General features: G+C 51.8%; 1 protein-coding gene across 2 annotated transcripts in view; it reads right to left on the bottom strand.

Annotated features, from left to right (window-relative positions):
* Nucleotides 1–1,347: 1,347 nt before the first annotated feature.
* Sgsm2 (small G protein signaling modulator 2) overlaps nt 1,348–15,471 on the bottom strand; it is a 41,039-nt gene continuing 26,915 nt past the window's right edge. For both annotated transcript variants that reach the window (XM_021176526.3, XM_021176527.3), the window contains 12 exons: nt 12,136–12,289; nt 11,254–11,318; nt 11,026–11,171; nt 10,436–10,564; nt 10,002–10,184; nt 6,236–6,616; nt 5,896–6,020; nt 5,416–5,498; nt 5,170–5,279; nt 3,819–3,915; nt 3,183–3,350; nt 1,348–2,979 (listed from right to left, as the gene is read on the bottom strand). In XM_021176526.3, coding sequence (XP_021032185.1) covers nt 2,891–2,979; nt 3,183–3,350; nt 3,819–3,915; nt 5,170–5,279; nt 5,416–5,498; nt 5,896–6,020; nt 6,236–6,616; nt 10,002–10,184; nt 10,436–10,564; nt 11,026–11,171; nt 11,254–11,318; nt 12,136–12,289 — 1,730 coding nt within the window. In that variant the 3' untranslated portion in view covers nt 1,348–2,890. The remainder of the gene's footprint in view (nt 2,980–3,182; nt 3,351–3,818; nt 3,916–5,169; nt 5,280–5,415; nt 5,499–5,895; nt 6,021–6,235; nt 6,617–10,001; nt 10,185–10,435; nt 10,565–11,025; nt 11,172–11,253; nt 11,319–12,135; nt 12,290–15,471) is intronic.

The raw sequence follows: 15,471 nt of genomic DNA, 5'->3' as shown, positions 1-15,471 counted from the left end.
GCTAGGAGTAGGGTGGAGGGGCATCATTACCCTCAGGAAAGAAGTGCTGGCCGTAAATAGCCTGGACTCTTATTTTCTGGGGTCCACTGCTGATTGTCAGTTCCAATCTCCCACATGAGCAATTCTGACTCATGAGGTGTGAGCGCTCTCTGCTGGTCGCATCAGGAAGAGCTTTGTCCTGTCTGCTGGTTCCGCAGGTGAAGGCTAGGGTTAATAATACTCACTCAGAGGGTGCTCACTCAGTCCTGGTACTGTGCAAACAGCACTGCGAATAGAATGAAGCCCCTGCCCTGGGAAGACCACCTGAGACCTGGGCCTGTATCTTTGGGATGAGCAACAAGGCACTCCTTCCCTGTGCTCAGAGCCCCTGAATACTCACCAACACGCCTGTGTCCATGAAGCCCAATGTACCAGGAGGCTAGCCCAGCCCTCTGGAGACCCCTGTTGGCTGTGGGATCAGCCAGCTAGCTTGTTGAGTAGGGAGGTGGAGCAGAGAGGATGGACGGGGCGGGGCAGGTTACTCCCAGGTTGATTTGCCCAGACCTTTGGCAAATGTGGTCACAGCAGGATTCAACAATCACCCAGGCTACAGAACCTGCTGGGGAGGCAGTGTGGTGGGGAGTGTTTCCCTAGAGGGCATATCCAGTCCTTGGCTTCATGTGTCCGTTTTCCCTGGCCAGCTCTGGTCACTGGCCTGTATTCTGTTGTAGTTGCTGGTGCCAGACTGTCAGGACTGTGGACTAGAACACTCGGCTTTTGGGAAATTGCTCAGAAAGCAGGAGTTAAAGATGTGACCAGAAGCACTCTAGGGTAGGGAAGGGCAAGACAGTTATAAGCAGGCCCTTTCCACACCTTCCCAGCAGCTGCACCCTCTAGCTTCTTCCCCCAGACTGATCCAGATATCTCAGAAATGTGCTCAGTGGTAGTGAGGGGCTCAGAGGGCAGGTCTGGTGGCCTTCTGAGAGCTGGGGCCTTGTGGCATTCCTGAGGTCATGCCTCACTTTGTTCACCTGACTGGGGGGGGATGGAGGACAGAAGCGGGAAGGACTTCTTCTCAACTGTAGTCTAGAGGCCCTACTAGTTAACCCAGTATAAGACTACAGTTCTGTGGTTCTATGGTACCCAACTTCCTAACTAGCCCATTCCACTGAGCCCCACAACTGATGGCTCTTCACTAGGAAAAACTTTGGTTCTCTTACACCATTTTTGGTTTTATGTTTTTGTTGTTTTTTGTTTTGTTTTTATAAGCTGTCGCCCTTTACTGCTGGATGTTGGAATATACGGAACTATCTAACACATAAGCTACTGTGTACAGCCAGTCCCACAAATAGCCATCAGAGCCTCAGGCATTGCCAAATGCATTTTATTATAGTCTGTTACATTGAAGAGTATAGTTTCTGAGCAAAACAAAAACCAACCAACCAAATGAACAAACAAACAAAACCCCAAACCCCATACACTCTGCTCCTCACAAAACCAGAGTCACTAAGGCAGGCACACATTGGCCACCCGTGCTTGGTGGAGACTGAGGAGTCAGGAACAAGGATGGGCAACAGGGTAGGCTGGCCCCACAAAGACTGTGCAGTACCCGGGGTGGGGTAGGGGACAGGGAAGGCTGTGCTATGTGCAGAATGCGGCTGGTCCTTTCTTGTGTTTTTCAGCTGCACCAAGTCTATGGACCTTGGTGACTACTAGGCAGGAGCCAGGCCAGGTGTGGGCTCCAGGGCCCAGACTTGGCTTACATGTGCTCAGATGGTGGGGACATGGGGGTGACAGAACAAAGAAGCAGCATGCCTAGACCTCAGGTCAAGGGTTGGACCTTTATCGACAACCCTGTAAACTCTTCCAAAGGCCCTTCTGGGTCTCTAGGCTTCTCAGGACCCTGAGAAGCCTATGGAAAGTGGAGCTGGCCTTGCCTCTCCCTGGGGATGAACTGGGACTATCCAGGCACTCCCACCTCCCTCAGCCCCAGGAACTCAGATGTCTGGAATAGATAACAGGTACCCCGGAACTCACAGGCCTGTCTTTGGAGGAAGGTTGTGATAGGACTGTCTTCCTATACTCTCTGGGGTGGTTCTGGAGGGCAAGCACAGTCACTGCCCTCCACACCACACAGCGGGCGGCGAGTGTGTTGCTTATGTGCAGTCCTAGGGATTTCTAGTGCAGAAAGCAAGGGCAGGGTGCAGAGAGTGACACTGTACACACGAGTGGGTGGGTCACTGTGTAGTGTGGGGAGATCATGGGGTTAATCTCGTGGCCAGAGGCTGTGGCAGTGCTGCTGAGGTGGGCCGCTCTCACCCAGGGCCCACATCTGACTGCCCCAGAGTCTTAGGAGAGCCTGGGAGGTAGCCAAGGTCTCCTGCCCCTAGAACACATGCCTGAACAGGCAGCTAGTTGAGACCATAGAAGGCCTCAGGAGAGATATGGCACAGAGCCCCTGATCCTACGCAACTCTTGTTAGATGAGGCGCGGGCCACTGTAGACCCCACTAACCATACAGGGCCCCAGATTGACAGGAAAGAGGCATTGGGAAACAGTCCAGGCTGAGGCTGCAGGTGGCACTGGAGCTATTCTAAGTTGTTTGAAAGGGGAACACAGAAGGCATCCCCCAAGGCAGCCAGTCTCCTGAGGCCGACCCCTCCTACCCAGCTGTGATCTGCAGGCATCCTGACCCCAACTTGCCCTGCAGGGCCAGCACTGCCCACACTCACATCCCAGGCTCAGTCACTTTGTTAGGTTACACAGCTGAGTGGGTGGGGTTGGCGGGGGTGAGGGTGGGGATAAGGGATCGGGAGAGGCAGTTTGGGCTATGATGGCCTCTGCCTCTCCCTGCTGGAGCTCAGGGGCCTGGTACCTGGGCTCTGCACTTTGCCACCCCCGGCTGCAGCCGTCACTTGTTGTCTATGAGCATCTGCACCTTGTGGACCAAGTCCCGGGCAATCCGCAGGATCTCCTGGGCATCATGCCGCTCAGCCCGCTCTGGGGAAAACATAGAGAATTATGGGAGGTTGAGAGGAGCCCTGGCTGAAACCTCTGCTTAATTTCCACCTGCTGTGCTCTTGATACCTCCTATGGGAAGTGATCCTAGAATTCTTGAGAACCCTCCAACTTTGCCCAGTCCAGGACTTGAGGCCCCATGCCCCCTTGTAGGGCACAGCGAGAATGGCTGGATCAGCTCATACCGTTGAAGAATTTGATGATGTCGGTGAAGTCCATGTTGTTGTCACGGATAATCTCTCTGTAGGCCTCCACCAGGGCCAGGGCAATGAACAGGACAAAGTGCTCTGAGGAGATGCGCCTGGCTGCCCAGATCACTTCCCACACTGCGAACACGTCCTCATACAGCAGCTCTGGGAACAGGAAGGAGCTGCCACTTGATCCGGGCACGGGGCTTGATGGGGACACATGGCCTCAGGCTCCAGCAGCTACATTCTCCCTCCGGCACCCAACCTGGCCCAGCCTGGCTCCAGAATGGGGGAATCCATCCCAAGACCAAGACCCCACCCCCTTCTTTGGCTATTTCTGCAGACGCTCCTCATTCTTAGTGCTCAGGGGAGCTGGAGTTTGGACAAGGCTCCAAAGACCATCGCCTGTGACATAACGAGCAGAACATGGGTGTGGAAAGGCCTTTCGAGCATGTGAGCACATACATGTGCAAGCACATACATGCAGCAATTGATTTGGGGTTCTCCCATTCCCCTGACCCCAGTCCCATGTCCCACTTTTTTTTTTTTTAAAGACAGGGTCTTGCTATGTAGCTGAGACTGGTCTTGAATTCCTAGACTGGGCCCTGATGCCTAGACACACCCACTTCTTACCTCTTTTAAAATCCAGTAGGAACCAGCGATAACAGAAATAGAAGTGGGTATAGTCTCCATTTTGATGCATCAGCTCAAATAGCTCTGAGTCCAAGATCTCATGAGAGAGGGGGAGAAACACTAACCTGAGCTGCTTCTGTGCCGCTCTCAGCCACCCCACTGCAAAGCCGCGTCTGCCCCAGCATTCACGTTCATTTGCTCCCTCCCTCCCTCCCTCCCTCCCTCCCTCCCTCCCTCGGCTGTAGCCTTTCTGCAGCGACTCCAGTTTCTGGGCATTTGATTTAATCACTAACTTCACTTCTCACCAAAACAGGCTCAGGCACGTGGGCTCACTGCTCCTCAGTGTGTGACACGGATAACTCTATCTTTCTGTGTGGTGCCGGGAGTGAAACCCAGGGCTTTCATGTGTAGGCAAGCACTTTACCTGAACTAGAGCCTTTGTTTTTAAACATTTAAATTGATTCACTTTTTAATGCTTTATTTTTAGTTTATGTGCTTTGCCTGAATGTACGTCTTCTGTGTGAGGGTGTTCTGTGCCCTAGAACTGGAGCTACAGTTGTAAGCTGCCATGTGGGTGCTGGGAAGTGAACCCAGATCCTCTGGAAGCCCCCAGCTAACTCAGTGTTTGCATATTTGTGCCTACATGTACTTGTAGGTGACCACGGGCATGTGGGCACACCGTGTGCTAGCCAGGGGACGACCTCAGGTGCCATTCACTGATGCTCTCCACTTTTTGTCTTTTTTTTTTTTTTTTTTGGTTTTTCAAGACAGGGTTTCTCTGTGTAGCCCTGGCTGTCCTTCTGCCTGCCTCTGCTAGGATTAAAGGTGTGTGTGTTTGTCATTCTTTGTCATTCACTGGCCTTGAACAAGTAGGTTGTCTGGCCAGAGAAGCCAGGGATCTGACTGTCTTCCCCTTCCCAGGATTATAAACTACTATGTGGCTTTAAAAACAAAACAAAACTACAGGAGTCAAACTCAGTTCCTGGACTAAGGTATTTTCCAGTCCTTTTGACTTGGACAGGTTCTCACTCTGTAGCCCAGGTGCACCTTGAATTCATAGCAATCCTGATTTCCCTGCCTCGAAATCCCAAGTGCTGGGATTACGGGCACGAGCCTGGCAGTAATGTTTTGTTTTGTTTTGTTTTAAATGAAGGAAATTCAGCGATGGCTGGTGGTGCATGCCAATATCCCAGCAGTCACGGAAGCCAGGCAGGATTGCTGCAAATTCAAGACCAGCCCCTTGGTAAATAGATATGTGAAATAAAAGTTTCTATATAAGGACACTTCTGGCCCAACCTCTAGCCTCCCCGTGGCCGATGGGCACGCCTAGCCATGCCCAGCCCCCACTTACCTGGATGAGGGAGCGCATGTTGGCAAAGTGGCTGTCCATGGCACCCCCACTGGGGAAGTTCTGGCCCATCCTCTTCATGAGGTGGCTGAAGCAGCTGTAGGCCAGCTGGTCTACGAGGAGACGGGAAGGAGACCCCCATGACACCCAGAGGGCAGACTGGCTAATATTCTCCCCACTTCCAGACTCTCCCATTTTGTCACATTGAACCCAGTTCCACTTTGGGACGCCCCACACCCTATCCCTTACCATTGTCAAGGATGACCAGGAGAGGTGCCAGGAGATCACACATGCCCTGCACGTAGCCCATATCCAGGTGCTCCCACACGTAGCTGAAATGCCAGGGATGGTCACTGTCGCCAAGTCAGTCACTTTCTTGGGGACTGCCATGAACATGGCCCCTACAACATTCTGTTTCCCACAAGTCAGCCTTTCTTTCCACAACCCTGATATATTTACTATAGCTCTACCCTATGAGGCAGTGGGAACTACCCATGTCCTTGTGCCTAGGCCACTTCACTAGACGACAGTGAGGGAAACCAAAGGCCACCACCATCTGATGTGAAGGGCAGTGGAGTGAAAGACCCCTGGGATGCAGTGGGGTGGGGGACTGGCCCTGTAGGGACAGTGCTCTAGACAAGATGCAGGGAGACCTGACACAAAACAATAGGTAAAACCCATGGCCCAGGCTGGGTCCCCAGGTCTCCCACTGCTTGCCCCCAATGGCACCTGCACATGATGTCTCTGAGCCTCTCGAGGTTGGAGGTCGTGAAGTACCAGTAGTTGCGGTCACATCTCTGCACATCCTTGTCTATGCGGTGCAGATTTAAGGCCACGGTGTCCAGTAATTCTATCTGGAAAAGGGGTGTCCCTCAGAGGTAAGGCTGGCCAGCCCCTCCCAGGTTAGGGCAGGAGATGATACCCAAAGAAAACTAAGCCAACAAGGACCCAGAACTCTCAGTGATGCTCAGAGAGCCCTTTCAGGACAGACACACCACCCTCTCTCCCCTCGCGGTCAGTCCCCAGATTGAGTGTGTCACTGACGGCAGGGTCAGGGAGCATCACGTACAGTATAGGCTGCGGCGCACACAGCTGCAAGCTCCTGGCCTGCTTCAAGCTCACTGGCAGGTGCAAGCGTCTCCTGGCCTGGATCGTGGGGTCCCGGGAAAGTGTGGGCTGCAATGGCTGGACCCTCGGAGCCATCTTCTCCAGTGCCGTCGTCTTCAAAGCCCACACTCTGTGCCTCATCTAAGCTGGACTGGATGCCTGAGGCCACAGAGTAGTTTCGGGAGGAAGGCAGCCCTGAGTCTGGAGAGTCAAACTCCACAGACTGCTGCTCTGCAGCTGCTATGCCCGGGGTCCCAGCTCCTGGGTCCTGTTCCTGCTTTGGTTTGGAATCTTCTGGGTCCTGAGGTCCAGAGGGCTCGAGATCATCCACAGAGATAAACACCTGGTGGGGATAAACAGGTGGCTCCATCCAACACTTTAGGATCTCCCCAGATTAACATGGAGCTGGGGAGAATTTCCTTCACCCCCTCCCCAAAACTCCCAACACTGCATCCCCTGGGTGCCAAACTGGTTTCTGACCCAGCCAACCAAGAGAAGAACAAGGCTTTGGGCAAAAAACTAGACTGGCCGCGCTTGTTCCGTGTCCTCCACAGCTCCAGGAGACTGCTATAGGAAGGGAGACAGAGGCCCCTAGGTTTTTTGGTTTTGTTTTTTCCAAGACAGGGTTTCTCTGTGTAGCCCTGGCTGTTCTGGAACTCACTCTGTAAGCCAGGGCTGGCCTCAAACTCAGAGATCCACCTGCGTCTGCTTCCTAAGTTCTGGGATTAAAGATTTTAAAAGATTCATTTTTTTTATTTTTAAAAAATGCATTTGGTGGATGTACTTGAGTGCAGGGACCTACTGAGGCCAGAACCACCAAGAATTGCACTCAGGTCCTCTGCAAAAGCAGTATGTGATCTTAACAGCTGAGCTATCTTCTATAACCCCTAGGCCCCACCTCTTGGTAGCCAGTAAGAACTCTGTGTCATTCTACAAAGACCTGAAGTCACAAAGGAGCCCAGGAGACCTGCCCTAGTGTCTTCATGTGGCAGGTGGGGTGTGGCGGGGGAAAAGAAGATGCATGTTTTAGGAAAAGCAAGTTCTTTATTCTTGGTATTGGATGTTGAACAGACAAGACAGGAAACCTCTGCAACAATAGTCTGTCACCTTAGTCTTCAGACAAAGGACAGAAGAAGGATACAATGTAAGAAGCCCACCGAGTGAACAAACCCCAGGGGAAAGGTCACGCCCTTGCACTGCCTTAGTCTTTTCTTTTCCTAACTGGATATGGTAGTCAAAAGAATGCTACAAGTTTTCCCTCTGGGTGGAATCTGAAACACTGAGGAAAGCCATGCTTGTGGAACTCTGTAGCCCAGGGTGGCCTCAGCCTTCTCTCACTCAGCTGTCAAGTATTCGGATTGCTAGAGAACAGCACCACAACAGGTCAGGCTTGTTTTTATGTATCTGTCATCACTGAGAGAGAGAGAGAGAGAGAGAGAGAGAGAGAGAGAGAGAGAGAGAGAGAGAGAGAGAGAGAGAGAGAGAGGGATGAAGGGTGCCACAATTCACACAAAGCCACAGGACAGTTTTGTACAGTCAGTTTCTCTTCACATGTGAGTGGGTTTTGGGATCAAACTCAGGACATCAGAATTGGGCAGAAACCACTTTTACCTGCTGAGCCAGCCCTCTCATGTCCCAGATTCAGGTGTCTACAAAAGCCAGAGCACAAAGTCTGCTCATGAGCAAGGGATCAAGAACAGAGCACACAGGGAGGGAGAATATGTCTTTTAAACACTTTTAAAGAAGATAGATAGATAGATAGATAGATAGATAGATAGATAGATATCCATTCCCTAGGATATGGATACACACACACACACATATATATATATATATATATATATATATATATATATATATATATATATATATGTTAAAGATTTTCTTATTTATTATATGTAAGTACACTCTAGCTGTCTTCAGACACTCCAGAAGAGGGAGTCAGATCTCATTACGGATGGTTGTAAGTCACCATGTGGTTGCTGGGAATTGAACTCAAGACCTTCAGAAGAGCAGTTGGTGCTCTTAAACTCTGAGCCATCTCTCCAGCCCTGAAAATACTTATTATTCTCTATATATGGGTGTTTTGCCTGCATTTATGTCAGTGTGTCACATGTGGACATGTGACATACAGGGCACTTGACCTCATGGAGGTCAAGAGAGGGCACTGTGTGTCCTAGAACTGGAGTTACCAATTGGTCGTGAGCAGCCATGTGGGTACTGGGATTTGAACCCAGGACCTCTAGACGAGCAGCCAGTGCTCTTGTTTGCTCAGTGCAGCCATCTCTCTGGCCAGGCTATATTTTCTGTTAACATTCATGATTAGTAAAGTATCAAGATCAAACTTTACCTAAAGAGGCCTTTTGCCCCCCCCCCTTTTTTTTGAAATAGGGACTACGAGCTGGAGAGATGGCTCAGTGTTTAAGAGCACCGAAGGTCCTAAGTTCAAATCCCAGCAACCATATGGTGCCTCACAACCATCTGTAATGAGATCTGATGCCCTCTTCTGGTGCATCTGAAATAGGGACTACATAGCCCAGGGTGGCTCTGACCCTGTTATGTAGCTAAGGCTAGCCTTGAGTTCCAGGTCTTCCTACTTCTCCCTCCAGGATACTGGGATTTCAGATGTGAGACACTAAGCCTGGTTTTTACTTTTTTTGTTTGTTTTTTTTTTTTTTGTTTTTTGAGACAGGGTTTCTCTGTGTAGCCCTGGCTGTCCTGGAACTCACTTTGTAGACCAAAACAAAACACCCATACACATAAAAATAAATAAAAATAAAGATAAATAAACCTTAAAAAGGAAACCATCTGTGGGCTGGGCATGATTGTACACAACTTTAATACTAATATTTGGGAAGCAGAGACAGGTGGATCTCTGTGAGTTCAAGGCTACCCTGGTCTACATAGTGAATTTCTACAGGGTCTACAATGTGAGATCCTGCCTCAAAAACAAGCAACCATAACAATAAAAACAATGTATGCCAGGTAAGTATCTAGAGTGTGCCTGTAATCCCAACGTTTGCAATGGGAAGGCTGAAGCAGGATGAGAGGGAAGACCAGCTCAAGACAGAAGGGCCTGGGGAGAGGAAAGAAGGAAGGAAGGGAAAAAGAAAAAAAAAAAAAGAAAGACTCCAAAAACAAAACAGAAACCCAGGTATGGGTGAGGTGGCAGCAGCAGGCAGCCATGGTTATAAGCTCTGTTCTCAGGGTAGAGTGGCAGCAGGGAGAGCCATCTGAAGGGCTCTACCTACCTCTGCAGTCTCTTCTACAAGGTGACAGAAAACTGCAGAGAAAGGATCCAGCCAGGGCAAAGCAACGCCTCTGTTCTTTGTCCAACAGCTTTCCATAAAGCCTCTTGAATTCGAGGCAGGGGAATGGAGAAGTTTGGCGACTGGGGCCAGACACTGAACAGCCTTGCTCAAAGACACTGATCTCGCCAGGCAGTACTGGGACCCATGGGAACCCATGACCACCTCACATGCTCTTCACAGAGGGAAAAGCTTCCCTAAATTCTAAAAAATTCATGAAACCCAGCACAAAGCAGTGACTTGTTTTTGTGAAAGTACCAGAAGTTGCCCATTCTTCAATTGAAATTTTTAGACACTAACACATATAGCCTCAGTCCAGGACCCAATTGCCAGGACTGGAGGCTGGCCTCATGCTTGGGACTCTTGTGCCTAAGAGATTAGTGGGTCCCCCCCCCCCAGCCCTCCCCCAATCTGGCTTACATCATTGCTGATGGTGGAATCCCGGTGCACAAGGCGCTGCACGTGGCTATCGATGCTGCTGCCCGAGGAGAACTTGGTGAGGGTGGCTGGGTGAGCCTCCCGCTCCCGCTGCCTCACCACTACCTCACAGGCCTTCCACTCTGCCAACACCTGCTGGTACCTTGCTGCCACTGCTGTATCCACCTGTGCACAGACCATACCAGGACCGTGAGGGGAGGGTGCCCAGGGCCGCCTCCTCAAAGCACTGGAACTTCAGCCTAGAGGGGTCGCAGGAGTTGAGATGGCTGACCTAGTGCTCATGAGGACCAGGAGGCTGCCCTGTCTTCTCTGCTGTTTCTAGCTCGGATGGGGCTAAGGCTTCCAGCCCTTCCCCCTGCCCAGAGTCACTTGTCCGGCTGCTATTTCCTTGGCTTTGTAGGAGCAGGCTCCCTTACCTGCTCCATCTCCTTCTTGCTCATGCCAAACTTGTAGTGGCCAAGCAGGAAGGGCCAGACGTCCTTGCGAATCTCGTGTTCCACGCCTCCATAGTACACCTGCCGCAGCAGCTCCAGCTCCTTGTAGTTCTGAGTGACCCAGAGGGGAAAGGCCATGCAGCAGTTACTGTGGCCCAGTAGCCAAGCCACATCCCAGGGAGAGCTAAGCCTGGGCTTTAGTGGCTGTACCGAGCCTAGGCATACCCTGCTTGGGGGCAGCCATAGTCTCCTGTTCCCTGGTTATAGCTTCAAGAGATCTTGTCATATCTTGTCATGCAGGGAACAGAGCTCTAACAGGCAAGCATCTGTCAGTTCTCAGATCCAATATGGAAGTAGATTGGATTCCAGGCCCAGACCCCTTCCTTCCCATGCAGATGAGAGTCAGCTATCCATCTATGATGCGGGTCACCCCCTGGCATCAGTCTAGTTTATCTACCCAACTCCCTACAGTGTTGCACCCCAAATGAACAGTTTAGAGCAGGCAGCTGCATAGAGCTGTTGCCTCCCAAGTCCCCACTCATGGCCTTTGCCTTGGGAGGCCCAGTTTGCACCTTTTCGTCCTTCTGATACTTGCTCCACACATCCTTGGTGAGGCCACCGGACGCCCCCGGGGGCCTGTCTGGTGGAATGATGTTATGATGCACCAATGCAGACAGGTGTGTCCTCACTGTGGACAGGTGGCGACAGTAGGCTAGCCCTACAGTGGATCAGGAGGCAGCTGTGACTGAGGTGTTTCCCCACCCCCAGCCCCTCAGAGCCCCACCTCACCACACACTCACAGCCGTAGAAGGCCCGGGACACAATCTGCCTCTTCATGCTCTCACACAGCAGCCGGAGGGGCAACCTGTGGAAACATCCGAGCTCAGAGGCGGGGATTGTAGCCCGCTGGCAAGAAGGGCTGACATTGTAGCTTCAGGGTGCAGAGGCAGGCAAGATGCTGGGGGCTGTGTGGAGAGGGGATGCATACAATTGTGGCCCCCACCCTACTAGTTATCCTTGATGCTGCTGTTGGGGGCCCAGCTTTAACTGTGCTACAGTGAACCTTGATTTCTTTATGTATAAATTGAGACATTTTAGGATCACCAAAAATGGCAGGCCAAAAATGAAGTGACAGGTGAAGGATTCAGTCAATGAGCCCAAACTGTTCCCATGTTGCCTCCATACATGGTAGTGCTAAGTGTTCTCAGACACACAGCCTGACAGTGGGACTGCATCTGTAATGGGAACGTGAGCAGAGTACTGTTATCTACAATGTGGAAGCACAAACCTGTGCATTCACATGGTCCTCACCTGCCTTAAGGAAGGAGGTGGTGTTGCCCCATTTTGCAGGGGAGAAAACTGAGGTTTGGAAACACAGAAGTGCTAGGCCTTTAATCCCAGCACTTGGGAGGCAGAGGCAGGCAGATGTCTGTGAATTGGAGGCCAGCCTGGTCTACATAGAGAGTTCTAGGCCAGCCAGAGCTACATGGTGAGACCCTGTCTCCAAACAAAAAGGAAAGACTGAGGTTGAGATAATGTAGGTAGCATAAATGAAATTTGAATCTAGATCTGTCCAACTTAAAGAGGCCTTCCTGTCATGCCAGTGGCACAGGCTATAAGGACAGAAGGTTCACACATGGATCGATGCATCAACAGCAGGCTCTTCTGTCCTCCCCACTCACCTGTCAGGAATGCAGCTGCAGTGACTGGGGGTTGCATATGGGGAGCTACTGGAGGAGCAGGAAAGGCAGGAGGAGCCCTGGCTACACAGGGGCTCTAGGTGCCAGGCTGTTAGGCTGGGTCCGAAACCCTGCATCTCAATCATGTCGCCAGCATCTGAGGGTAGGAAGGAGCCAAGGTCAATGCCCACGTAGGCTCTCTCCCCCAGGTGCCCTGCAGCGTGCCCATCTCTGCCCAGAGCTGCAGACAAAATCACATTGGTGGAAATTACTAAGGTGGTGCCTGCCTGGTTGAGAACCCAGAGATGGAGAGTGGGAGGGTGCCTAACACTGCCCAGCTTCCCCTGAGCCTGGAGAAGATGGCAGCCTTTTCTATGTGGTAGGATACGTGTACTGAGTTGTGGGCGATTCGTCACCCACCTCCATCAGTGCCAGAGAACACACGAGGAAAGAATAACAAAAGCCTCTGCTCCCAAAACACTGCCAGGTAGCCTGGGATGTAAAGGCTCTCGGCCTGCTTCTTTCTGAGACACTCAGGAATGTGTGTGGACGCCCCCCAGTCAGTGATCAAGATCTTTGAGGCTGCCTCAAGCTATGTCTCACTAGCCTCTGGCTTCCCAAGATCTGCAACAGTGCTTCCTGCCCAAACCGGACATCCTGAAGCCTGCATACTTAGCACGGTAGCTCTTGTGTGAGCTGGAATGGAGGGAGATTCCCAGGGCTGGAGGGTGGGAGCGGTGTCTGGGCACACAGACCCAATGATCCAATACACCGGTCATAGCTGACCATGCCAATGTGAAGCATCAGAAGACAGACCCTTGGACATGGCTGTACTTCTGTAGATGAAGTTGTCTCAACCATCCCTACTGATCTAAATTAGAACTGAATCAAGATTCTTTAGATTTTCTAGGGCCTGCATTGGGCAGAACACTGTTCAGGGTGAATACTGGCTGGGAGCCACAGAGATGGGACGCAGTGAAGGACTCAGTGGTATCACGGGGTCGAAGTGTGGAAAGAGTGAAGATCAAGGAGAGCTGTGTGTGCTGAGGTCTTCAGTAATGGTTTTTCTAGGTAAATCTGGCAAGAGACCCTGACTCCCCACAGTCTGGAGGCCAAGGACTGGTGTTTTTAGATAGCCAGACTCCAGCTCTGGGTGTGCCTTGGTGGTGAGGGCGAGCTGATTTCCCTCTAGTCCCTTCAAGGGCTGCCCTGTCTTGTCCCACCAGACCCATGGGTAGGATTGTGTCAGTATTTGGACCTTCAGCTCCACCAGGAGGTCAATTAAGGGGATACGTTTGGTAGGGGGACTGCGGCTCTGGGAGTGAGGGGTTGCAAGCCATGCTGAAAATTCTGGGAACAGCGAGAAAGGGTAAGTGCAGGTGGTGGGGGTTTAGAGCCTACTAGAGCCCCTGCCACAGGCAGGAGGCCAGGTGTGGGAGGAGCCAGGGTAGGGACAGAGGTGGGTGGGGAGGAGTCAGCCCAGCCAGGCAGGCAGCAGGCAGCAGGCAGGGATGGTAACAGGTGCAAGGGGTGGAGGATGGGCACAGAGGGAAACAAGCTCAGTGCCCAGAAAGTTGGGCCCAACCAAGGCACATCTCCTGGGTCAATGCTCTTCACCTTAATTCTCCAGGAAGGAGCTGAACCAGCCAGCATTGCACACACTCTACACTGTGACAGCCCAGTGTAGACAGCTGGAGCTCTGAAGTGACTGGGTGAGTGACTGGTGAGGCAGCAGGCTGGACAGGGGTCTGCTGGGTCAGCTTTGACTCTGACTCTCTCCTCTGAGCATGAGGAAAGTCTAAAGTGAACCATCAAGGTGGGTGAACCACACAGCTCCTAGGACTCCGAGTGAAAGGTGCCTGGCCTGGAGCAGAATTAGAGTGAACAGCATCTCTGCTCTGTGGGGGGGGGGGGGGAACAGCAGGAAAGGGTCGGGGGAGGGAAGAGACCTGGACACCCCGCCACTTAATCACATGCACAAGTCAAGCATGTTGCAGGCCTGAAAAAGCAATGGCTGCAGAGCTCAACAGTGTTGTCATTATGGACTGGAGTGCACAGGGGGGCTCCACCCCATCCCTTCTTCCCACTCCCCTCGAGATTTTCTTCTCATACTGCTACCCCTCCCCCAAGTGCTGGGGTCACAGGGGCTACCCAGTGGGTGGGTCTAATTCCCAAACTCAACAAAAGGCTATCCAAACTATTTCCAAGGCCACTGGACCCTCTGGGCCTAGAAATTCGTCTGATTTCGAGGCCTCAGTCCTAATATTAGCTAGTGGGCTTGCTTTTTTCTTCTGAGATCTCAAGTGGCCTGGGCTAGCTTCAAGCTCCCTATGTAGCTAAGGCTCATCCTGACCTTCTGACCCTCTTCCTTCCACCCCCAAAGTGACGGGATTACAGGAGCGTGTGCCATTCCACCCAGCAGTCAGTGGCCTCGCTACTGCCAAGATGCCGGTTTGAAGGATGATGAGGTCAACCTTCCCGCATTCCTCAAGGCCAGCTAACCTGCAAACAGTGTTGTCCAAGCCTGTGGTGCAGACAGCTAGATGACAAGTGTGTGTGTCAGCAACCTAGTAAGTGGGGTATCCCGTGGCCTACAGAACTGAAAAGGAAGGGCATAACTATGGCAGGGACAAGAGCAGCTGGCAGAGCAGCCTGATGGGTACTGGGTGTGTTCTGAGCCTCGGGCCTGGCTGGCAGGAGTAGGAGTCATTGCAAGCTGAGTGACTCGCTGAGGACACTGTGGCCTTTAGCAGAACTCTACAGAAGTGTAAGGAGAGACACCGCATCAACAGCATCTCCGTAAGGAGTATAATGTATTAGATTCCCTTTGTAAAAGCAAGATCAGTTAAAACTGTGGCATAGATATGGTGGTGATTGGAAAATTCTAGCACCTAAGATCTAGTCTAGCCTCAGCGTCTCTGTCCAGCCTTTCCTGGAGCCCCTCCCTGGCCCTCAAAGGGCCCCTGGTTGATGTTTCTCCAAAGAGGGCTCCTTCTCACTGAAACAGCTCTATGTTAAAAAAAAGAATCCAGTGCACAGAGCATGCATGCTGAGGGGCTGCGACTACTGTCCTGTGTTGTCTCCAGGGAAGGAGATCCCAGCCACCGTGGAAGTTGAGGTCCTAGAGTATGGGTCACCTGGGCAACAACACCAGTGGCACAGCACTGAGCACCAGTGAGAAAACCAAGTCTGAAGATGTTAAAGTACTGGCTCAACCGCACGCAGTGAGCCAGGGGCCTGTGGGCAGGAATTCCCGCTGCTGCTGGGAGCCTAGACCGTTTCTGGGCGCTCTGTGGTAAGCATTTTTAGCTTCATGCCAAAGTACCAGGGCATATACTA

This window comes from Mus caroli, unplaced genomic scaffold (genome assembly GCF_978045245.1).
Source record: "Mus caroli unplaced genomic scaffold, Mus_caroli_1 scaffold_13, whole genome shotgun sequence".
NCBI lineage: Eukaryota > Metazoa > Chordata > Mammalia > Rodentia > Muridae > Mus > Mus caroli.
Note: the sequence above shows the minus strand (reverse complement) of the source record. Positions and strands in the feature narration are given on the sequence as shown.